The 26,091-nt window shown below is 36.4% G+C and overlaps 1 protein-coding gene across 3 annotated transcripts in view; it reads left to right on the top strand.

The window, feature by feature from the left end:
* TMPRSS15 (transmembrane serine protease 15) overlaps positions 1-26,091 on the top strand; it is a 172,326-nt gene that overhangs the window by 143,156 nt on the left and 3,079 nt on the right. For all 3 annotated transcript variants that reach the window (XM_021068532.2, XM_084987059.1, NM_001001259.1), the window contains 3 exon segments: positions 19,807-19,988; positions 21,217-21,312; positions 24,523-24,662. In XM_021068532.2, the coding sequence (XP_020924191.2) occupies positions 19,807-19,988; positions 21,217-21,312; positions 24,523-24,662 (418 nt within the window).

Genomic DNA, 26,091 nt, shown 5'->3' with positions numbered 1-26,091 from the left:
CCTGTAGGTGGTTAGATGGTTTAATTGGACAGCTCTTCTCTGTTAACTTTCATATTATCTGCACTCCCTTCCTATCCCTCTGCCTCAGTGTGCCTGGATGTCACTGCATTTCCCTGTGACTGTTCTTTCTCTCTGTTACTGACTTGTTTTCTTTTCCAACCTTAAAAGAGATATTGGGAAAGTATGGGCCAACTGTGCTGTAGTTTAAAGACAAGGTTAACTTCGTACCAGAGATCAAGATTTTCATCCCACCTATGTTATTGACCTTGTGTGACTTTGTATCTCCAGGTTTCAGGATCCTCATCTGTAGGGTGTCTATAGAATAGCTACCTCTTAGGAGGAGTGTCAGGCCAAATTAAGGACACATCCATGCTTTTGCACACTGTGAATTATAGAAATGGGTAATCAAATTTTTATTTTCCTCTGTTCAGGAAAGGTTGGGAAAGGAGGGCCTAAGTCTTGCTCGGGAGACATTCAACACATTTATTTCCTAAGTAATTTCTACTGATGTAATTTCAAACATGCACAAAAACTGCAAATCATAATACAGAGAGTTCCTGTGTGCCTTCACCAAGATTCACCAGTTATTTACGTTTTATGCAATGAAAACTTTATCATTCTTTTTTTTTTTTAATCAGAGTATAGTTGCTTTACAATGTTGTGTTAGTTTCAGGTGTACAGCAAAGTGCTTCAGTTCTATATATATATATATACATCTTTATTCTTAGGTTCTTTTCCTATAGAGGTTATTATAGAATATTGACTAGATTTCCCTGTGCTGTATCATAGGTCCTTATTGGTTATCTATTTTATATATAGTAATGTGTGTATATGTTAATCCCAAACTCCTAATTTATCCCTCCCCCCCCTTCCCCTTTGGTAACCATAAATTTGTTTTCAAAGTCTGTGAGTCTGTTTCTGTTTTGTAAGATCATTTGTATCATTTTTATTTTACTTTATTTTTGTCTTTTTAGGGCTGCACCCACAGCACATGGAGGTTCCCAGGCTAGGGGTCGAATTGGAGCTGTAGGGGCTGGCCTATGCCACAGCCACAGCAATACCAAATCCGAGCTGTGTCTGTGACCTACACCACAGTTCACAGCAACACCGGATGCTTAACCCACTGAGCAAGGCCCAGGATCAAACCTGCATCCTCATGGATGCTGGTCAGGAGGTTCCTTTCCACAGAGCCACAATGGGAACTCCCTGTATCATTTTTAAATTAGATTCTTCATATAAGTGATATCATATGGTATTTGTCCATCTCTGATATACTTAACTTATGATAATCTCTAGGTTCATCCACGTTGCTGCAAATGGCATTATTTCGTTCTTTTTTATGGTTGAGTAGTTGTCCATTGTATATATGTACTACATCTTCTTTACCCATTTCTTAGTTGATGAACTCTTGGGTTGCTTCCATGTCTTGGCTATTGTAAATAGTGCTGCTATGAACATTGGGGTGCATGTATCTTTTTAAATTATAGTTTTGTCTGGGTATGTGCCAAGGAGTGGGTTTGTTAGATCATACAGTAGTTCTATGTTTAGTTTTTTGAGGAAACTCCATAGTGTTTTGCATAGTGATCTTACCAATTTACATTCTCACCAACCGTGTAGGAGGGTTCTCCATATCCTCTCCAGCATTTTTTTTTTTTTTTTTTTTTTTTTGAGGATGACCATTCTGACTGGTTGTGTGTGAGGTGGGACCTCGCTATAGTTTTGATTTGCATTTCTCTAAAAGTCAGTAATGTCAGGCATATTTGCATGTGTTTTTTGGCCATTTGTATGTATTCTTTGGAGAAATGTCTTTAGATCTTCTGCCCAATTTTTGCTTGGGTTGTTTGTTTTTTGATATTAAGTTGAAAGAGCTGTTGTGTATTTTGAAGATTAATCCCTTATCAGCATCATTTGCAAATATTTTCTCCCATCCTGTAGGTTGTCTTTTCGTTTTGTTATGGTTTCCTTTGCTGTGCAGAAACTTTTAAGTTTAATTAGATCTCACTGTTTTTTGTTTTTTTTTTACTCTAGGAGGTGGATCTGAGAAGATTTTGCTGTGGTTTATGTCAGAGAGTGTTTGACCTATGTTTTCCACTAAGAATTTTATAGTATCCGTTCTTATATTTAGGTCTTTAATCCATTTTGAGTTTATTCTGTGTTTGGTATTAGAGAGTGTCCTAATTTCATTCTTTTTCATGTAGCTGTTCAGTTTTCCCAGCCAGCACCACTTAGTGAAGAAACTGTCTTTTATCCATTGTATATTCTTGCCTCCTTTGTCATATATTAGTTTACCACAGGTGTGTGGGTTTAATTCCAGGCTTTCTATACTGTTCTACTTATCTATATTTCTGGGGGTTTTGCCACTGCCATATTATTTTGATGACTGTAGCTTTGTATTATTGTCTGACGTCAGGGAGCCTGATTCCTCCAGCTGCATTTTTATCAAGATTTCTTTGGCTGTTTGGAGTCTTTCATGTTTCCATACAATTTTTTTTATTTTTTTGTTCTAATTCTGTAAAAAATACCATTGGTAATTTGATAGGGATTGAATTGAATATGTAGATTGCCTTGGGTAGTATAAGCATCTTGACAATATTAATTCTTCCAATCCAAGAGCCTGGGATATCTCTCTATCTGTGTCATCTTTGATTTTTTTCATCAGTGTGTTACAGTTTTCAAAGTACAATTCTTTTGCCTCTTTAGGTAGATTTATTCTTAGGTATTTTTGTTTGTTTTTATTATAGTTGATTTATTGGTGTTCTATTTTTTTGCCTTTTTATTAGTATTTTATTCTTTTTGATGTGATTGTAAATGGTATTGTTTCCTTAATTTCCCTTTTTGATATTTCCTTGTTAGTGTATAGAAATGCAATAGATATCTGTGTTAATTTTGTGTCCTGCAACTTTATCACATTCATCAATGAGCTCTAGAAGTTTTCTGGTAGCATCTTTATGATTTTCTGTATATAGTATCATGTAATCTGCAAACATTGACAGTTTTAGTTCTTCTCTTCCAATTTGAATCCATTTTCTTTCTTTCTCTTCTCCAATAGCTGGACTAGGACTTCCAAAACTATGTTGAATAATAATAATGAAAATGACCCTCCTTGTCTTGTTCCTAATTTTATAAGAAATGCTTTCAGTTTTTCACCATTGCATATGATGTTAACTGTGGATTTGTCATATTATTATGTTGAGGTAGGTTCCCTCTATGCCCCCTTTCCAGAGAGTTTTTACCATAAATGGATATTGAATTTTGTTAAAAGCTTTTTCTGTATCTATTGAGATGATCATATGGTTTTTATTCTTCAGTTTGTTAATGTGGTTTATCACATTGACTGATTTGTGGATATTGAAGAATCCTTGCATCCCTGGGATAAATCCCACATGATCATGGTGTATGATCCTTTTAATATATTGTTGCATTCTGTTTGTTAGTATTTTGTTGAAGTTTTTTGCATCTATGTTCATCAGTGATTCTGGCCTGTAGTTTTCTTTCGTGTGTGGTATCTGTCTTGGTTCTGGTATCAGGGTAATGATAGCCTCATAGAATGAGCTTAAAAGTGTTCCTTCCTCTGAAAATTTTTTGGAAGAGTTTCAGAAGTATAGATATTAACTTTTCTCTAAATTTTTGGTAGAATTTGCATGTGAAGCCATCTGGTCCTGGAAACATTTTTTTTTCTTTCTTTCTTTCTTTCTTTTTCTTTCTTTTTCTTTCTTTCAGAACTATTAAAATCACAGTTTCAATTTCAGTACTTGTGATTGGTCCATTCATATTTTCCATTTCTTCCTGTCTTAGCATTCTTTAATTCCCTCCAAGTTGGAGAAATATTCATTTTCTGAATCATTTGATAGTGGTTTGACATTGTGCCTGTTTACCCTGTTTTGTTTTTTTGTTTGTTTGTTGTTTTGTTTTGTTTTTTGTTTTGTTTTTTTACTAAGAACAAGGATGTTTTCACATATAATCACAGAGAAACAAGGAAAATTAACATTAATGCAGTACAATTATCTAATACAATATGTATTCATTTTTGTCAGTTGCTCCAAATATGCCCTTGATAGCATTTGTGGTTTGCTTGTATGTTTTCCACCCAACTAATTTAGGATAATACACTGCATTTTATTGCTAGGCCTCTTTCATCTTCTGTAATCTCAAAAAGTTTTCTGTCAGCCTTGCTATCTTTCTGTCTTTCTCTGCATCTCTGTCTTCTTTGTCTTAAATTTTTTTAATACAAGCAAGTTATTTTATAGAAAGTCTTCATATTTGGGGAAATCCTTCAAGCTTGCTCCCTTATTGGTCTTGCTATATCCCCATTCTTTGAAAACTTCTTTATTTTCTTGCAAAATAAGATGTTCCAGGTTCATCTTATTCTTCCCCTGCCCTTACCCTCAAATCAAAATTTTTTGTAAGAAACCCCAAATCTATTTAGCTATTTTAGTTCCTTCAGTTCCTTCTATATTTTAAAAAACTTTATAGCTGCTTGGTATGTCCTGCTTTTAAACCATCTCAGTGCATGTAACTCTACATCTATAAATATGAACTCAAAATGATAGCTCCAATTCAAAATACGAGAGGGTACATTCTAGTCCTTTCTCCTTTCATATTTGTAACTCTTATCTCTAATAATGAGAAACCTTATTTGTGTTAGTCACAAAATGTTATGGATTTGCTCAAGCTTAGAACACAAAAGTAATTTGAGAATTGTTAGCTCATACCACTGTGTAAAGCAAATTTAACAACCAGGGTTTAATATTTGTTTTTCATTTTTTCTCTCACATATTGCAAAATGCATAACCTTAAGTGTACAATTTGGTGAGTTTGAAAATGCATGTGCTTATGTAACCTAACTTTCATTAAGACCTAAAACATTTCCATCACCTGGAAATTCCTCTCATGCCTATTCCCTATCATCACCGTCTCTGAAGTGGATCCCAGAAAGGGCCACAATTCATATTTTGGGGTGGGCCAGTCATTTATAAATTTATAGTCTGGATCACATTTATAGAATGGACATGTGTCAATGATGAAATTATCCAAAGGAGTTTCTTGCCAATCTTCCTTTCTCTAATTTGCTCTTCAGAGGAGACCAAATACATCATATGGATCACTTCATTTCTTATTAAAACAGTTTCTTGAAACAGTGTTAAGATTTCTGAAAAGATAATTTCATAATGAAGTGTTTGAGGCAAGAAATACTCTTTTTATTTTAGTGATAAATTAAATTAACACATAGAGCTTATAAAACCCTGTAAACCAACTTTTTAAACAGTTAAAATAACATTAATTTATTGCAATTACAATTTAAAATTTGGATTTATTTATTTATTTTTAGGGCCACACCTGCAGCCTATGGAAGTTCCTAGGCTAGGGGTCAAATTGGAGCTGCAGCTGCTGGCCTATGCCACAGCAATGCTAGATCTGAGCCGCATCTGCAACCTATACTGCAGCTTGCAAAAAAAAATGCTAGATCCTTAACCCACTGAGTGAGGCCAGGTCTTGAACCTACATCCTCATGGATACTGTGGCAGGTTCTTAACCTGCTGAGCCACAGTGGAAACCCCCCAAATTTGGATTCTTTTTAATACCTCAAATACTTTAAGTTGGTCTAGGATACAGAATCTACACAAATGGAATATTTTAAAAATCATTTCTACTTAAATCTACTTTTAAAAATATCATGGGAGTTCCTATCGTGGCTCAGTGGTTAATGAATCTGACTAGGAACCATGAGGTTTCAGGTTCGATCCCTGCCTCACTCAGTGGGTTAGGGATCTGGCGATGCCATGAGCTGTAGTGTAGGTTACAGACATGGCTCGGATCCTGCATTGCTGTGGCTCTGGTGTAGGCTGGCGGCTACAGCTCCAACTCGACCCCTAGCCTGGGAACCTCCATATGCCATGGGAGCGGCCCAGAAAATGGCAAAAAGACAAAATAAATAAAATAAAATAAAAAACTATCATGTATTAAAGTAATTTACCTATTTATGCACCTATTCCTATGGTTTAGTAGACCAGCTAATGATATACTGTCTCCTTCAGGATGCAGAAATACTGTAATTCTTTTTCAAGATTATAGTAATTTTTACAGATCAAAAAAGAGCAGGAGTTCCTTTGTGGTGCAGTATGTTAAGGATCTTACATTGTTGCTGCAGTGGCTCTGGTCATTGCTGTAGTTCAGGTTCAGTCCCTGGCCTGGGGATGTCCACATGCCATGGCTGGCATGGCCAAAAAAAAAAAATATTAAACTGATAAGGCATGGCCAAAAAAAATATTAAAAATAAACTGATAATAATAATAAAATGGAAGAGCATGAAATCCAGGAGAGATTTCAAGATTAGTTTGGTGACTTAGTGATTTTTGGTTATGGCATAGATCTTGATTCCTTTTTTAAGGGATTTCAAGCTTGAGCTGCTAGTCATCTTTTTGATAGCTAAAAATTTCTTAGTTTCACCAGAATTTTTTAGATTTATCCCTTTCTCATACATTTTTACCAATTTCCAATCTGTTAAAATTACATATTCTTTAAGTCTCCCTTGGCCCATATTATATAGCCCATTTCCTTGACATTATCCTATTAGCACTATATATATAGCAACACCAGATCCTTAACCCACTGAGCAGGGCCAGGGATCAAACTCACATCCTTATGGATACTAGTTGGATTCGTTACCACTGAGCCACAATGGGAACTCCTATTAGCACTATTTTTAATATCATACTTCTTATTAGCATATATCTTATTATAATTATTAGTCCACTGAGAAGTTTTATTTCCTAGAAGTTTCAGTATCGTATCTCTGAAGTTATTATCTACTTTGAGAACTAATTCATGAACTTGAATCACATGATCGTGCCCTCTTTTTCCTTATTTCTTGTGTGTAGCCACTTGTGCTTATATGGCTTAATATATAACTGGCCTTTCTTTGCCTGGCTGTTATGTGTGATAACTGGTTATACTCAATCTTTCTGGCTCTGGGATTGCCTCTTGTTTTTCATATATTCATTTAGTTAATAAGCACTTATCTTGTGCCAAGCATTGTTCTAAGTTTGGGGGATAATAGTGCTCTATAGACCAACACAGTCTTTGCCCTAATAAGGCTTATATGACAAGCCAGGGCAGAAAAACAAATCTCAAGAAGCCCTGCTATTACTGTTGACCAGAAAGTGATTGGCAGAGGGGCAGAAACAAGATAGCATGTGTAAGCAAGACCAGATTCTAGGCCCTGGTGAGGATTCATTTGGCCATGGTATATGGGATATGAGACATTTCAGAAGGCTGAAGAGTGGCATATCTAATCAGGTGTCTATGTGGGGATTTGACTACTGGGAGGAGCAAGAGTGAAACTGGGGAGACCAGTTAGAACCTAATGGTGGCCCTAAGATTATGACTGAGGAAGCTGGACACATGTATGATCTCATTAGTAATGCTTAGAGTCATCTGAATTCACTAGTGATCACAGATAAAGAGTAAGGAAGGAGAAGAACCAAGGGTTTGGTTTGATCAACAGGATGTGTTGATACCATTTATTGAAATGAGGAAAATGGGAAGAAGCAGGATTAGAAAGGGAATAAGAGTTTTGATTTTTTATATTAAATTTGAGACTCTCTGCCAGAATCCAAGTGATATTTATTGGCCAATGGGCAAGTGGGTGTGTGAATCTAAAGTTTGAAGGAAAAGTCAAGAATTAAAACACAAATTTGGAAATTTTCAGCATGTCTCTGGTATTTAAAGTTGTGGCGTTGGATAAGATCACCTGTGGAATTAGTGTTAATGAAGGAGAGGAGGCAGTAGGAAAAATTCTAGAGAATTCTAAGTATTTGGATTTTTGAGAAGAAGAAAAAGATCCGGGGAAAAATTACGGAAAAGCAGAGAGTGAAATGAAAGGAAAATCACAAGCACATGGGAAGTCCTGGAAGTCAGGAAAGGAGCTCAAAGATGATTGCTGAAGTTTCTAGAAATAATCCACTGGGTAAGATAATGCTGAGGATTATTTGACTTACTCCTGGTTCCCTGTAATTCTCTTTTTAAAACAGATCTCTAATTAATAGATGAACTAAAAATACCAACATGTATGAAACATCCCTATTCATGAAAAAGAATAATAACTGAATGCAACTTCACTGTTCACCCTCCTTTTACAGTACAACTACCTTTTACACACTACTTTTTTCTTTTGAGTTTCATTATGGACTCATGGCCCTTCATTAATGATTTATTTTATTAACTAGGTAATAATCATTATGATTATTATTTATGATCATTATGCAATGTTTAAATTGCTGAAGCCAGCCAATGTTAACCCACTTAATCTGGCTCCTTCATTCTTTTAAAATTACCCCTGATTTTCTTGAAAATTTCCTTATTCTCTGACATCACAACATTTCAGAGGCATTCTAATTTTCACTTGCCTTTAAAAATCAGAGATGGCTACTATTTTAGGAGTACTTTTCCATTCATTCACTGGGGAATGATAATAGAGACCAAAATTGCTATGTCCAGGGTAAACATTGGGCCTGGCAGTGAGCAAACCTCCTGAGGTTGCTTTATGCCATGTAATGGTAGAACATAGAAAATTTCAATTTATGGTATGGGTTCCCCTTGATTTTTTTTTTCCTTTTAGCATATTGTATTGCTCCATCATAATTGCCTTACCACATTTACTTCCTTTTACAATGAAAATCCCACTTGCAAACAGGTAGCCTCATGTTCAAAGAAGTGAATGTATTTGTACCCCAGCATACAGCAACATAATAGAGAGGGGCAGCATCTATGGAGCACCTATATGTGGCAAGAACTGCACTAGTCATTGAGGTTACAGAAGTCAGGAACACATCTATTTCCTTTCAAACTTCCTTTCTTTTGCTACTAACAAAAACGCTTTGCTCAGAGAAGGCAAAAGTGAAATGTAGCAGAAATTCAGTCAACCTTCCCTAAATTAAAGGTACCCTATTTCTACCTCTGCTGGATTGTGATGTGCCTTTCCAATGGGGTTATGTCTTGTTCCCATCCCCATCTGTCTTCTGTCTTATAGCTTTCCCTTGCTGCTTTGTTTTTTTGTTTGTTTTTGTTTTGTTTCTTTGGAATTTTTTTTTAATTTTACTGTAGTTGATTTACAATGTTCTGTCAATTTCTGCTGTTCCGTAAAGTGACCCAGTTATGCATATGTGCATTGTTTTTCTAACATTATCCTCTGTCATGTTCCATCATAACTTATTAGGTATAGTTCCCTGTGCTATACAGCAGAATCCCATTGTTTATTCATTCCATATGCTGTAGTTTGCATCTACTAACCCCAAACTCCCAGTCCATCCAACTCCCTCCTCCTTCCCTTGCCAACCACAAGTTTGTTCCCAATGTCCATGAGTTTGTTTCTTTTCTGTAGATAGGTTCATTTGTGCCATATATCAGATTCTAGATATAAGTAATATCACATGGTATTTGTCTTTCTCTTTCTGACTTACTTCACTTAGTATGAGTCTCTAGTTGCATCCATGTTGCTGCAAATGGCATTATTTTGTTCTTTTATGGCTGAGTAGTATTCCATTGTGTATATGTACCATATCTTCTTAATGCATTCATCTTTCTGTGGGCATTTAGGTTGTTTTCATGTCTTGGCTGATGTGAATAGTGCTACAATGAACATGGTGATGCATTATTTTTTAATGAAAATTTTGTCCAGATGTATGCCCAAGAGTGGAATTGCTGGATCATATGGAGGTTCTGTATTAAGTTTTCTGAGGCACCTCCATAGTGTTTTCCATAATGGCGGTACTAGTTTACATCCCTATCAACAGTGAAGGAGTGTTCTCTTTTCTCCATACCCTCTCCAGTATTTGTTATTTGTAGACTTATTAATGATAGCCATTATGACTAGTGTGAAGTGGTACCTCATTGCAGTTTTGACTTGCATTTCTCTAATAATTAGTGATGTGGAACATTTTTTCATGTGCCTGTTGGCCATCTGTATTTCCTCTTTGCAGAAATGTCTGTTCAGGTTATCTGCCCATTTTTCAGTTGTGCTATTTGTTTTTGTTCTTGTCTTTTTGCTGTTGAGTTGTATGAGTTGTTTATATATTTTGGAGATTAAGACCTTGTCAGTTGCATCATTTGAAACTATTTTCTACAATTCTGTATGTTATCTTTTTGGGGTTTTTTTTATGGTTGTCTTTGCTGTGCAAAAGCTTGTAATTGATTAGGTCCCATTGGTTCATTTTCATTTTTATTTCTATTTCTTGGGAGACTGATCTAAGAAAACATTTGTACAGTTGTACTCTCTTTTTCCCATTTTGTATTCTTGCCTCCTTTGTCAAAGATTAATTGACTGTTGGTGTCTGGGTTTATTTTTGGGCTCTCTATTCTGTTGCATTGGTCTGTATGTCTGTTTTGGTACCAGTACCACACTGTCTTGATTATAGTAGCTTTGTAATATTGTCTGAAGTCTGGGAGAGTTATGCTTCCCACTTAGTTTTTGTTCCTCAGGATTGCCTTGGCGATTATGGGTCTTTTATGGTTCCATGTAAATTCTTGGATTGTTTGTTCTAGTTCTGTGAAAAATGTCATGGGTAATTTGATAGAAATTGAATTGAAATATTAGATTGCTTTGGGTAGTGTGGCCATTTTAACAATACTAATTCTTCTGATCTAGGAGCATGGAAGAGATTTCTATTTATTTGAATCCTCTTTAATTTCCTTGATTAATGTTTTATAGTTCTCAGAATATAAGTCTTTCACCTCCTTGGTCAGGTTTATTCCTAGGTATTTAATTTGGAGGGGTGCAATTTTAAAAGGTGTTATATTTTTATATTCCTTTCTAATATTTCATTTTTAGTATACAGAAATGCAACCAATTCCTGAATGTTAATCTTGTATCTTGCTACTTTGTTAAATTCATCAATCAGTTCAGGTAGTTTTTGTATGGAGACCTTATATTTAGTATCATGTCATCTGTATATAGTGACAATTTTAACTCTTCTCTTCCAATTTGGATAGCTTTTATTTCTTTTGTTTGTCTGATTGCTGTGGCTAGGACGTCTAATAAATGCTGAATAAAAATGTTGAGAGTGGGCATCCTTGTCTTGTTCCAGATTTTAGCAGAAAGCTTTCAGCTTTTCTCCATTGAATATTATATTGGATATGGGTTTGTCATAAATGGCTTTTATTATGTTAAGGTGTATTCCCTCTATACATACTTTGCTAAGAGTTTTTATCATGGATGAATGTTGGACTTTGTCAAATGCATCTTCTGCATCTATTGAGATGATCATGTGGTTTTTGATTTTTCTTTTGTATAAATGTGGTGTGTATACATAGATGGATTTGTGTATGTTGAACCATCCTTGTGAACTTGGGATGAATCCCACTCGGTCATGCTCTATGATCATTTTTATATATTGTTGGATTCAACTGGATAAAATTTGAGGGGAATTTTTATGTCCATATTCATCAAAGATATTGGCCTACAATTTTCTTTTTTGGTAGTATCTTTATCTGGTTTTGGTATTAGGGTAATGGTGGCTTCATAGAATGTCTTTGGGAATGTTCCTTCTTCAGCCTTTTAGAAAAGTTTAAGAAGAATGGCTATAATTTCTTCTTTTTATGTTTGGCAGAATTTTCCCATGAAGCCATCTGTTCAGGGACTTTTGTTTGTAGGAAGTGCTTTTTATTACAAATTCAATTTCAACAGTGATTGGTCTGTTCAATTGATCTATTTCTTCTTGATTCAGTTTTGGAGGGCTATATGTCTCTCTAAAGTTGTCCATTTCTTCTAGGTTGTAAAATTTGTTGGCATATAATTGCTCATAGTATTCTCTTACTTTTTTTGTATTTCTGAAGTATATGTTGAGATTTCTCCTTTTTCATTTCTTATTTTGTTTGAGTTCTTTCTCTCTTCTTCTTGGTGAGTCTGGCCAGAGGTTTATCAATTTTGTTTACCCTTTCAAAGAATAAGCTTTTTTGGTTTTATTGGGTTTTTTTCTATTTTTTTAAGTCTCTATTTTGTTGATTTCCTCTCTGATCTTTTTTTAAATTCAATGAACTTTATTGCATTTATATTTATACAATGATCATCCCAACCCAGTTTAACAGAATTCTCATCCCAAACCCCCAGCCCATCCACTCCACCCCCCAACCTGTCTCCTATGGAAATCATAAGTTTTTCAAAGTCTGTGCATCAGTCTGTTCTGCAAAGAAGTTCATTGTATCCTTTTTTTAGATTCCGCATATAAGTGATAGCATATGATGTTGGTGTCTCACTGTCTATTTTAACTTAGCATGATGGTTTCTAGGTCCATCCATGTTGCTAAAGATGCCAGTATTTAATTCCTTTTAATGGCTGGGTAATATTCCATTGGGTATATTTACCACATCTTCTCTTTTCACTTCTCTGTCAATGGACATTTAGGTTGCTGCCATGTCTTGGCCATTGTATATAGTGATGCAGTGAACATAGGAGTACATGTATCTTTTTGAATCATGGTTTTCTCTGGGTAAATGCCCAGGAATAGGATTGCTGGATCAAATAGCAATTCTAGTTTTAGTTTTTTGGGGGATCTCCATACTGTTTTCCACAGTGGTTGCACCAATTTACATTCCCACCAACAGTGTGATAGGGATCCTTTTTGTCCACACCCTCTCCAGCCTTTATTGTTTGTAGACTTTTTGATGATAGCCATTCTGGCTAGTGTAAGGTGTTACCTCATAGCACTTTTTATTTGCATTTCTCTAATAATTATTGATGTTGAACATCTTTTCTTTTGTTTTCTGGCCATCTGTATGTCTTCTTTGTCCTCCCTGATCTTTATGATTTCCTTCCTTCAGCTGAATTTAGGTTTTGGTTTTTCTTCTTTTTCTAATTCTTTTAGGTGGTGGATTAATTTGTCTATTTAAGATTTTTTTTCTTTTCTAAGGAAGGACTCTTGCTATGAGCTTCCTTCTAAGTACTGCTTTTGCAGCATCCCATAGATTTTGAATAGTTATTTTTCCATTATTATTTGTCTTAAGGTATTTTTTTAAATTTCCCTTTTGATTTACTCATCAACCAATTGGTTTTTTAGTAGCATGTTGTTTAGTCTCCACATAGCCATTTTTTTTCCTCATTTCTTTTCTTGTGGTTCATTTCTAGTTTCAGGCCATCATTGTCAGAGAAGATACTTGAAATAATTTCTATACTTTTAAGTTTGTTGAGGTTAGTTTTGTGCCCCAGTATTTTGTCAATCCTTAAGAGTGTTTCGTGTGCACTTGAGAATAATGTATACTCTGACTTTTTTCAATGCAATGTCCTGAAAATGTCAATGAAATATAACTTCTCTATTCTGTCATTTAGAATCTCTGTTGCCTTATTGAATTTTTTGTCTAGAGGATCTATCCATTGATGTGAGTGGGGTGTTAAAGTCTCCTACCATGATTATATTCCCATAAATTTCTCCTTTTATGTCTGTTAGTATTTGTTATATGTACCTGGCTGCTCCTATATTAGGAGCATATATATTGACTAGTGTAATATGCTCTTTTAATTCTTCCTTTTATCATTATATTTAATTTTTTAATTTTTAATATTTAAATTTTTGCATCCTTCTTTGTCTTTCTTCATGGCCTTCATTTTAAAGTCTATTTTGTCTATATGAGTATTGCAACTCCCACTTTCCTGTCTTTTCCATTTGCATGAAATATCTTTTTCCATCCCCTCACTTTCAATTTATCTTTGTCTTTTGCCCTAAGGTGAGTCTCTTATAGCTAACATATTGTAGGCTCTTGTTTTTATATCCACCCTGTCACTCTGTGTTTTTTGATTGGAGCATTCAGCCCATTGACATTTAAGGTAACTATTGATAAATACGTATTTATTGCCATTTTAAAGCCTGTTTTGCAGTTGATTCTATGTTCCTCCTTTCTTAATTTTTTTTTTTTTTTTGGTGTGTGTTGGATGATTTCCTTTTATTTTATGCCTGTGTCCTCTTCTTTTTAGATTTTGGGAATGCATTGTTTTTGGTTTTTTTTGTTTGTTTGTGGTTGCCCTCTTTTTCAAGCATATTACCCACTTCCTCTATCTGCTTGCTTTAGCCCAATAGGCATATAGGCTGAAACACATTCTTAAGAAAAAGTCTAGATTTTCTTACTTTCCTTCCCCACATTTTATGATTTTGATCTCCTTTTTTTTTAAAAAATATATTCATGTTTATCTTTTTGCTGTTCCTTGTGTTTATCATTGTTTTTAAAGTTTTACAGGTTTTTTTTCTCTTATTTCTACATACTGGCTTATTTAAGTGATTACTTTACAGCCATGATTTCTTCCATCCTATTTCTTCTTACTTCTTTTTTACTTAGATGAGCCCTTTCAGTATTTCTTTCAAAATGGGTTTAGTATTTCCATACTATTTTAGTTTTGTTTGTTGGAGAAATTCTTTATTTCTCCTTCTATTTTAAATGATTTTTTTTCTGGGTATAGTATCCTAGGCTGCAATTTTTTCCCTTTTAGAACTTTGAATATATCTTTCCCCTCTCTTCTGACATATAGTGTTTCTGTAGAGAAATCAGCTGATAGCCTTATGGAGGTTCCCTATAATTAACTCTTTGTTCTTCTCTTGCTACCTTTAGAATCCTCTCTTTAACTTTTGCCATTTTTAGTATGTGCTGGCTGTGGGCCTGTTTGAGTTCAACTTGTTTGGGGCCCTCTGTGCATCCTGTGTCCTGATATCTGTTTCCTTTGGATTTAGAAAGCTTTCAGACATAATTTCTTCAAATATATTTTCATTCCACTTTTTCTTCTCCATATTATTTGTAGATAGGCCCACTTTATATTATCCCACAGATCTCATATTGCTTTCATGTGTTTTCATTTGGTTTTCTATCTGCTGTCCTGATTGTGTGATTTCCATTATTCTGTCTTCCACATCACTAATTTGTTCTTCTGCATTATTCATTTTGTACTTCATTGCCTTTAACTCAGCTTGCATTTCTGCAAATGAATTTTCTAATTTTTCTTGTTTCCTCCTTATATTTTCTAGTTCCTTTCTCAAGTAATCTACATTACTGTTGATATTTGTTCTTAATTCCTTGATGTTCAGCCTTAATTCCTTCAGTATTTTCATTATCTCCTTTTTGAACTTTGTGTCTATTAGAGTGCAGAGGTCTGTTTCATTGTTTCCACCTTCAGGTGAATTCTCCTCTTCTTTTAACTGGGAATGGTTCCTGAGTTTCTTCATTTTGCTTATATTTTTCTCATTCTATGAGTTTAGAGAAAACAACCATGGTAGTCTTGGAGGGCTATTTGTATGCAAGAGTACCCCTGGGTATTTTGTGAGGGCTTGCTATTTATTTTTGGTGTGAGTGCTGCTTTTTGTTTGGATGCTTGCTGTCTGTTTCCTCAGTGTGTGCAGGCTGTTATCCCCTTGATAGGGTGCTGTGCATGCTTCTAGGGAAATGGAGGCAATGGGCAGGACTAGTAGCCAGTGCCTGGTTGCTGGGCCCGTGAGAGTGGCAAGAACCTGCAGGAAGGTGGCACAGGCTGCTCATAGTTTCAGGGCCCTGGGAAGTGGCACTGCCCCTCAAGCAGGTTTAGGCAGTGCCCAGAGCATTTGGCAGTGGCAAAGGCAGGGTGTGTGCATTGCCAAGAGAGTGAGAGTGACAACCAGTGGTGTTCTATTGCATTGTCCTCCTCTGTGCTGATGTCTGAGCTGACTGGGCCACGGGTAGTGCCTGTTCATGGACCCCAAGTGGTGGCAGGTCATGCCCACCTCTGGAGTCAAAGATAACTGTGACCCTGCCACATGTAGACCACACAAGAAGTGCCTGTAGCCAGCCCGAGGGCTGTCACCTGTAGCCCATGCAAGTGGTGCCTGGCCGACTGTAGCTTCACCATCCAATAGTCAGTGTATGCACAGAGAAAGATATTGCTATGGTGGTCCACCCCTCATCATTTTGCCCTCCCCAACAATGGTGCCTTACTTCTCCTGTGGGGCCAGACCTCCTCCTGGGTTCCATTGGCTGTGGCACTCAAATCCCCAGCCTTGGCGCAGCACGCCCTAGCTCCCTCAGGCTATCTCCACACTGCCAACCCTAGTCCTCTCCCCATAACTGACCCTCCAGAGCCTGAGTCTCAGTGCCCAACCCCTGCCCAAGCATCTCAGGCTGTGTTGTCCTGAGGCAGTAGTACCAATGGGCTTTGAGCTCTCTACTTTGCCTTCCTTAGTCCAGTTGCTGTGCTTTTCTGTGAGGCTTTGAGTTCCCTCCATCTCAGCTGATCTCCAATCAGTTAGGTGGCTCCCCAGGATATGTGTTCCTTTCCTCTTTCACAGCTCTTTCTCAGGAGTGCTGGTCCCATCCTGATTCCCTTTTCTCTCTCTCTCTTTTTTCCCTTTTGTTCTACCTAGTTATGTGGAGTGTTTCTTGCCCTTTTGTGAGTTTTAAGGTCTCCTGCCAGTGTTCAGAAGATGTTCTGTGTGAATTGCTCTATGTGTAGACTTTTTTTTTTTTTTTGATGTTTTTTTGAGAGAAGGTGAGTGCCATATCTTATTCCTCTGTCATCCTGTTCCCACCTCAAGGTGATTTGCAACAGGAATTCAAATCAGATTCTTTGAAACAAGAATGTTTTTGTTTTGTTTTTTGTCTTTTTAGGGGGCACCTGCAGCATATGGAGTTTTACAGGCTACGGGTTGAATGGGAGCTATACCCGCAAGTCTATGCCACAGCAACACCGGATCCAAGCTGCATCTTTGACCTACACTACAGCTCATGGCAACACTGGATCCTTAACCCACTGAGCAAGGCCAGGGATTGAACCTGTATCCTCATGGATGCTAATCAGATTTGTTTCCTCTGAGCCACGACGGGAATTCTGAAACAAGAATATTTTTAAAACATAAGTCCCCTATCTTCATCTGCAATGATTTCTCTGAAGGCTTTCTTCTTCTATTAGTTAAAAATTTTGTACTGCTCAGTATCCCAGCAGTGATTATAAAGTACAGATTCTTGGGTCCCATGCCAACCTTCCAAATTAGAATCCCTGGAGGTAGAAATTAGAAATATGAATTTTTATCAAATTTCTTAATTCATAAAATTTAAGTACCATTGGCTATGACTTCCATATTATCAAGTTTTTGTCCTCTCAAAGAAGGATGTAGACCTTCTAGTGGTGCTTGTGCTAGTGTTGAACTCATGGTGAGGAAGTTAATTACATACACACAGAAAAATATATGGAGTAGGACTTGGGAGAGAAATGCAAATGATCCATGTTGGAGAGATATTTCCTTTCCATAGTGCTACTTACAGATGGGAGACAATTAAAAACATGAGAAAGAGGCTATATTCCATGTAGCACGGTAACAATTTCAGATATCAGTAAGAACATATCTGAGTGACATTGTTATAAATCATATTAAACTAGTAGCTTGAAACATGTATGTTCAGTCTTCACAGTTTGTAATTCATGTGTATTGGTTTTCTTTCAAAACTCTAAATAATGAGAGGAAATGGTGATTATTAAACTTGGCATTCCCTATGACTCTCTTATACCAGTAATTTATGGTTCCCAGATGGAGTACAGTACTTACAAAAGAGATAATTTGGGAGTTTAGCTACTGAACTTCATTATTTTATCATTGATTTAAATCTGTAGCAAACAAACTGCATACAGCACTCTAAAATTAAGTAATTTTTTTCTGACAATCAAATATGTAGAAAGCATTTAAGGAGATAATCCTATCATTTTTTAAAGTAAATGTATTCTATTAACTTCAAAATAGACTATAATGAGCTCATACTCCCTTTGACAAACTTTAATAGTTACTATTTTAAATATTATGCCATTAATATGGTTAGTATTTATAATTTAATATGTACAGGCTAATACAATGCATTGTTAAATAATGCACAATATAATGTGAATAAATATAATGACATGTAAAGTAGGAAAAATGTGGCAATTTTAAGATTGACTTTTGTAAATATTGAGTAAATATGTACATTAAACAGTTAAATAAACACAATTCTTTAAAAAGATTAACAACCTATTACCTAACAGGCATGCTAATCATGTGCCAACCATAACCAGCTCAGCTTTAGGAAACTACCTAAGCACTGTTAGAGAAAGAAGCTGAGATAGGACACCAAGGAGGAGATTTCAGCCTATCCTTTCTCCCTGAGCAGGTCAAGGAAGGCAGGGGAGTCCCAAGGGACAGTAGGAGTGGGGACGGCCAGAGCGTCTGAAATTATCCTTGTGTCCAGCTTGGCCTGATTCCTCTGACCTGGAAACGAGAAAGTGAGAAGGCCTTTTGACAATCAAACAGGGCCTCTACAGCACATAACGTCCTCCTGGCCCAGCACCTGGGAAGTTAAGGAGCTGCCACCAACCACTAGGAGCAGAGACACCCTCCCCTACCTGGGCCCAGATAACCCAATGGCAGCGCATGTCTCCCTCTCAGCCTCTAATCCTGCCCCTGGGTTCTCAGCCCTGCCCATAGGTACTTGGGGCTCCCCAGTATCCTGGCACAAGGGCAGTGACTAAAATCAGTCGCAGGTCATTTCTCTGCCCCACTGTTTTAAAGGTCAGCACCCAATTTGTTCTAGCTGCAAAATCCGTAGCACTGTGGTAAGGATGAAATGAGATGATAGTCAAAGTCCTTGGCAGTACACTTGGCATAGAGTAGCTTCTCCATAAATGGGAGCTGTCCTATTGCTATAAAGAACTTAAATTTCCTCAGATTTTAATGCAGTGTGGTCATCAGTGGATGCTTACTGGATGCCTAGGCATTCATTGGTTTTACTGATAATTGCTGCTTCATCAAATAATCATTTGGGAAATATAACAAAGTAGTAAATACATAGCTAAAAAGATAAACAGATGGACTTGGATAACATCATGCCCTTTATAGATTTGTCGGTGACTTGGATTTTAACATTTGAAATACCACATTAAACTAGGCATTTGTAACTATTGAAAATTACATCACTGGCTCTATTATAATTGCAGCTATTCAATTATGACTTCTGTGAATATTGGGTCAGTTGGTTTAATTCCAGCTGTTAACTGGTAATTTCTTGGTACCAAGATGTTGTAGACCAGTAGCACATTCAGGAGTCCCTATATACTTTCAAATTATAATACATGACACAATTTAATCTGCCTATAATCCAGATGTTATCTTTTACCAGTATATTATCAGTGGTCTGCGTTGTATATGAAAAATGATTCAAGTTCACCTTGTATGGAAACTACTTAAGTTCATAATAGGTTTTATTCCTTATCTTAACTCCACGTGCATTCAGTGGCTCCCTAAACAGGAGATGTTGCTGAATCTCCTTCCATCATTACCATAGCTGCTGTGGTTGGCAGTGGAAACCATGGACCAAGATGCAGTCACCACACTGGAATGTGATCTAAAGCAGTGGTTTTCAAACATGGCTGTACATTACCATCAACATGGAGATTTAATTTTAAAATGAATTTTTTAAAAATGCCCCTCTCTACCCCAGATCCATAAAATCAGAGCTAGGGAAGGGGGAGCAAGTAATAATAGTATTATTACTTAAAAGCACTCCAGGTTATTCTCATGGGACTGAGGTTGAGAATCACAGTCCAAAACTAGAGACTGAGAAATGATTTAAAATATGTGATAGACATTAGCAGGAATTAAGGCTTCCTCTATGATCTGATCAGAAAAACAAAAATGAAAATATTTTTCAAGAAAAATTTTCCAGAGTTCAAGGATATTTGAGGATGGGAACACGTAGGTCTGAAATACCTACTTTGAAGATCTCTAGAAAGTAACTATAGTGGATGGACAGTTTTGTATACTTCTTTTTCATCACCTTTAGGAGAAATTTAGAGCCATCTAAATGGAAAGCAATCCTAGGCCTTCACATGACATCGAATCTGACTTCTCCACAAATAGTAACTCGTTTGATCGATGAAATTGTCATAAACCCACATTACAACAGACGGAGAAAGGACAGTGACATCGCCATGATGCATCTTGAATTTAAAGTGAACTACACAGGTAAGAGAAATGAGTTTTAGTCATCTCATCTGCCCGAATTTATTCAAAATTAGATTTGAAATATTAGTACCAGTGCATTAATAGTCCATAAAAGTTGTTATAGAAATCATTATAATTCAAGTGGAATTGGAGAATGGAGAAAAATAAATTACCTTCATCAAGGTGCTTAAGTCCAACTTTCTAGAAAATTGATCAGTAGATGAAAACTCTGAGTGCTTTATAACAGATGACTCAAAGGAGCAGCCCAGAGAAAATAAGCCATGTTCTACTGCACGCCTTCCATGTTTCTCATGTAAAAGGAAGGTAGGTCCACCCACAAAGGCCAGAGGAGGACAAACTGAGAGACAAGTTCAAAGAGCAGAGTGGATGAGAATGGCCTCCCATAAAGGAGCGTCAGTAATGTTAATAAAACCTAGATAAGGTGCAAGAAATCACCTAAGGGAATCCCCAAGGGCTCTGTTCAACACCAGCCTTTACTCTGAAGATTTTCCAAGAGCAACACTCCCCCTGCCCCTGCCCTTCTCCTCCAACCCTACCCGCCCCCTTCCACCATGCTTCTGCTGAATTCTGTCTCCACATGGCACAGGTGCACTTAGCAAAGTCAGTGACCAATGCTAATGCCTCCATAAAAGCCCTGGAAAACAGTCACCTAAAAGCTTTTTTAATGTGAAGATAATTGGGGAAAGTCAAAAAAGCCTCAGAACATTTGCCCAAGTTTTCCTTAATTGACCCTAAAAACCATGTTTTTCACAGAACTGGTACCACATTCTATTAAGTACTGTGGTTCTTTAAAACTTAAATATAAATGACTAATTCCAGAATGCAGACAGATGTTATAACAGAATATTTAGGAGACAATGTAGAAAGCCATCAGTGTTACCTAATCTACTGTCAAAGGGCTGCGCTGCCATGCTGCTTTCCCCTGAGACTGACGTCTAAAAAATATGTCCAGTTAGGAAAAAACAAAAACACAAATTTCTGGAGTTCTCTTGTGGTACAGCAGGTTATGGACTGGTGTTAGCACTGCACGAACTTGGGTCACTTATGGGATATGGGTTCCATCCCTAGCCCAGGAACTTCCACGTGCTGCAGGCGTGGCCAAAACAACCAACCAACCACACACACACAAACACAAACCTTTTTTTAGATGAAATGTTGAAAATGATTTTAAATTTTTAGAAATGCATGTTATGTTTGTTCTCATTTTTGTTTTCCTTCAATTTTCTAGATTACATACAACCTATTTGTTTACCAGAAGAAAATCAAGTTTTTCCTCCAGGAAGAATTTGTTCTATTGCTGGCTGGGGGAAGGTTATATATCAAGGTATAGTATCAGACTCAAAAAATAAAGAAGAAAACACTCATAGAAAGCATGCTATTACTCTAACCTGTCTGTCCTGTAAATAATTTCATCATTTTTAAAACTTATAACAGTTTTCTGCATTATCTCTTAAAAGCACTGTCAGGCTTATATTTGTATGTTGGGTATATACTTAAAAAATTTTTTTGCAAATAGTTTAGCATGTTATAAAACTATAATTCTGATTGGAGGGAAATTCAAACATCACCCAAACTCATTATCTAATTTTAGTATTGTAAACACTAAAAGATATATCTATTGAAATGAATGTAACCAAAGGCTACAACACTGTATTTACTTAAAGCATATGGATAAAATTTCATCAAAATAAAGTCTCATCAAAAGCCAAATTAGAGAGTTCCCACTGTGGCACAGTGGAAACAAATCTGACTAGTATCCATGAGGGATGTGGGTTCAGTCCCTGGCCTCACTCAGGGATCTGGCATTGCTGTGAGCTGTGGTGTAGGGTCACAGACACGTCTCGGATCTGGCATTGCAATGGTGTAGGCCAGCAGCTGCAGCTCTGATTCGACCCCTAGCTTGGGAACTTCCATAGGCCGTGGATGTGGCCCCAAAAAGAAAAAAAAAATCCAAATTACTAGCTGTTACATTTCCCAAATCAATATAAAACTATTTTTATTTATCATAGACGTGTTTCACACTCTCCATATGAGAAGGGAATCAGTTTCAACATGCTGATTTTGCCTACTGACAAGACTGAAATATGGCATGAATCTGACATTAAATAATATAAATTAGTATTACCATTGATTCATTATTTACTAGAATGTTTTCCAAAGAAAAGATACATATTAAAAATAACCAATTTTTTTTTTAAAAAAACGCATTCTAGTACTTCATATCCTACACATGTAGCTGCAAGATTCACTGGTTTCAAAATTCCCAATAGGAGTTATTCCATCTAGGAGAGAGTTTGATCACTCATTAATAGTTAAAAAAGAAAAGCACTGTTTGGTGAGAGAACCTGGTCCCTGGAGGCACAACAGGTCATAGCCATGATATTAAAAAAATCTTAATAGCATTTAAGATGAAAAGGCACAAGGTCCTGTGGAGAGATACAGGAAGCAAAAGATTCACAGCAAAATACCCTTTTTTCTTGTAAAAGAGAGCATAAAGTCTACGTCAGTCCCTTGCCTGATGATTCCGACAAAGGTTCTCCACAGCAGTTACGTTATGTTGCTGAAATGCTTCATTTCTGCTGCCCATAAAGTATATTGAAGTCAAATACTGTGTAGTCTTCTATTTCCTCCACTTGAAAAATGGCATGACTTATTAAATTTGAAATCTAAAGAGTAAAAAATGATTCTTAGATATTTTCTCTATCAGACTTCAAGCTAAGACATTTATGACCACAGTGTACTCTTCAAAAACAAATTATCCACTAACAAAATTTAAGATTCTGTATTCCATAGGAAATTATTATTTTTTTTAAAGAGTTGAGTAAACTTGCTCACATTTGCTCATTGTTACCAAAGATATCCATTTAATTGATTTAGGAAAAGTCTCTAAGAGTAGTGTGGAGCCAAGAAGAAATCTGCATCTGAGATCAATTTCATTTAGGAATAAACAGATCACATTTACTACTTTCTGGGTAATGGCAATTTCAGTCAATTTTATGACCCCCCCCCCCAGTTTTTCCCTTTGAGTATATTAATACTAATTAATTTTCTAGCAAGGTCATGAACATATTGCTCACTAAGAAGAAATAAAGTGATATTAGTTAAGGCACTTGGTAAACTTAAAATAACTTTGCTGACATTTTTATGTGGGTTTTTGTGTATGTACATATGTATATTCTCAATTATCCTCATAGCAACTCACATTGACAGATATTAAATGTAAGAATACTACTAAAGTTCTTTTTTTTTAACCAGAGGTTTATCATATACCCAACCAATTTTTTATTCTTTGACAAGCAGCAAAATTGCCTTTGATTTTTATTATAAAACTAAGTCTACCAGCCCATCCTCAATCTTCATAGAAAAAATGACAATAAAAGGCTGAAAATTCACCTCCATCTTAAGCTCTCTACTTCACTTTTTAAACCTAAAGTCCATTGTCAAACTTTAAAAGTCATCCAGCCACTGAAGTAACTCGCACCACCTGGCAAGAGCTCCCAATTTTATGTTCGCTGTCATACTGGTACCTTGAAATTGATCAGAGTTGAAGTGTTTATAAACAGGCAAATTGGCACACAATACACATTTGGGATTTGTTTTTATTTCTTGAAAGCCAGTTAATAAACATTTACCAACATACCACTGGATTATATGTACATTGCTTTGCACCAAAATTACACACACACACAGCTTGTTTCTTTTCTTTTTAGCATGGGGATTCAACTTAGCTGGAAATGAGGTCACATATATTTTTGCAACAACACTGGCTGTCAAATGTACTACTTATTTCAACTTTCTGCCTCTCTTGAGAAACCAAATAGAATTGCTAATTATTAGAAAGTGCTTATCATGTACCTTTTCTGGAGCACTAGACACCTTTTTTTGAAAAAAAAAATCTCTTGGGATTAGTATTTCAGTAAACAGATTCATGCTTCCAGTAGATGAGTCATTTTGTAAAAAGCATGGAAGCATATACTGCTACTAAATGCCTTCTTTTTCTTCACCTGCATATGGATGACAAGCTGATTGCCCTTAGACCAGGGCACAGTTCCTTGGAGCTTTGTCTCTGCTCAATGGGCACCTGCTTACTCACAGAGTATCACAAAGGAGCTGAATGCCAGAAGGGAGCTCCTCTTCAGGTGCCAGATGAAAGGCACTTCTGGTTTTCTGAGCCTTTGCTAATTTCCATGAATAAAACTCTTTGTGTTGGTGGGCTTTTTCCCCCCCCATAAGCAATGCTGTAACCATTTAACATTACTGAAAATACCCAAGGACTGTCTAGTCCAATCCACCATTAGCCTGTTAGCCCCTGGGAACTAAAGAAGTGCTTTACTGTTACCCATTTGGCAAAATCCACAGATGGGCTTTATTGTGTGCTTTAAAGTACAAGGTTTATCATTTAGTTCCATTATATGTGTACACAGTACTCAATAATGAGCAAGAACTGTTGAAATAAATAAGACTGATGGTGGCTCATTCAATGAGGCATGTAGATCACTTCTGACTGGCTGGCTGCATTGTGCATTTTGAACAGGTTCTCCTGCAGACATACTGCAAGAAGCTGATGTTCCCCTTCTATCAAATGAGAAATGCCAACAGCAGATGCCAGAATATAACATTACTGAAAATATGATGTGTGCAGGCTATGAAGAAGGAGGGATAGATTCTTGTCAGGTAAATATGTGCACCTAATCACCCTCTGTTTCCAGAAAGCATACGGGATCATTTAATCCCTCTGCAGTGACGAGGGAGTGTACAATCATGAGGATCTCAACTGCATTTCTTCTTTTACAAACTGTGACTTTTCACTTTTATTTGTGGCGTATTTGCCTACTACTCTTGGGTAGACCTGAAATTAGAAACAAAACTAATTTTTACCAACAGGAGTTACACATCAAATGCCTTAAGAGACAAGGCATAAATGATGTCAGACTGATGTCAGACTCTCGGGTAGAATATCAGTAGTGGGCCTGGGGGTGAGCTGGAGAGTGTGTACCTCAGCTAGGAGCATTTTCAGACTTCCACTTCTTTAAAATAACCCTGTCAAAACAAAAACAGGTCTGTGGCCCAATGCGGCCTGTACTCCCTCTAATTCTCAACCCTCATCTAGAGTATGGTCCAGGTGTCCAGTGACCCAAAATAATTTCTGGATGAAAACCAACCTGGATGGCCTGCAATACATTTGAAGTATCCCAGCTTTTGACTTGTATGAAAACTCTTTCCCAGACACTAACCCTCATGGAAGATTAAAACATCTGGCCACCTAGAAATAATGCACCCATCTATCAGCTCCATGAAGTCTGCATACACCCCACAAATAAAAAAGTAGAATTATAATTTTTAGGTACAATATGGAAAAGTCATGAAAGCATGGATTCTGTGTTTAAACTACTTATCTGACCCTTGCTTTAACACTTACCAGTGAGACTGGGCAAGTCACTAAGGTATTATCGAAAGGTTTGAAAGAGGTATCATATGTGAGGCATTAAGTATGCACTCGAAAATATTAGCAATTTTTATTGCAAGACTTTGTAAATAAATTTTCTGGCATGTTTTCTGTATTTGAGAATTAATAAAATATTAATGCATTAACATCCATTGGATTAAACCTGGTAGCAGTACTAAGCAAATGAATAATTTACGGATGAGGAAGTAGCAATTTATACTGTAGGAAAATAGCTTCATTTTGTTAAAGTGGAAACAACTTGTTACAGATATTAACACATATGTCATAATGATTTGATACAAGACTTTCTAAACAGACACTTAAGCCAACATTTCATGGTATGTTAAATGTTCAGCTTAGTTTTACATTTATTCTGCTTTGATGAACACTTGCAAATTTAAGACAAATAGGATAGCATCCTTGTTTAAAATTTATCTCTGATCTTATACTTTCCTTTCAAAATGAAAAGTGTGCTAAAGGTAAGATATATTGCCACTTAGAGGGAGATTTATAGAATTATTGTTCAGGAGGGAAATCAGCTGTACAACTTCAATTAGAGTTAATGGGGGTTGTGTGGCATTCGCCTCATGCACTAGGTAGAAAATATGACTACTGATGCTATCAATGTTAGGGTTCCATTAAGCTAGTAACTCATTC

This window comes from Sus scrofa, chromosome 13 (assembly GCF_054392235.1).
Source record: "Sus scrofa isolate SSC_HxYL_T2T_F1_AM1 chromosome 13, Sscrofa_HxYL_maternal_Yorkshire_Landrace_v2.0, whole genome shotgun sequence".
NCBI lineage: Eukaryota > Metazoa > Chordata > Mammalia > Artiodactyla > Suidae > Sus > Sus scrofa.
Note: the sequence above shows the minus strand (reverse complement) of the source record. Positions and strands in the feature narration are given on the sequence as shown.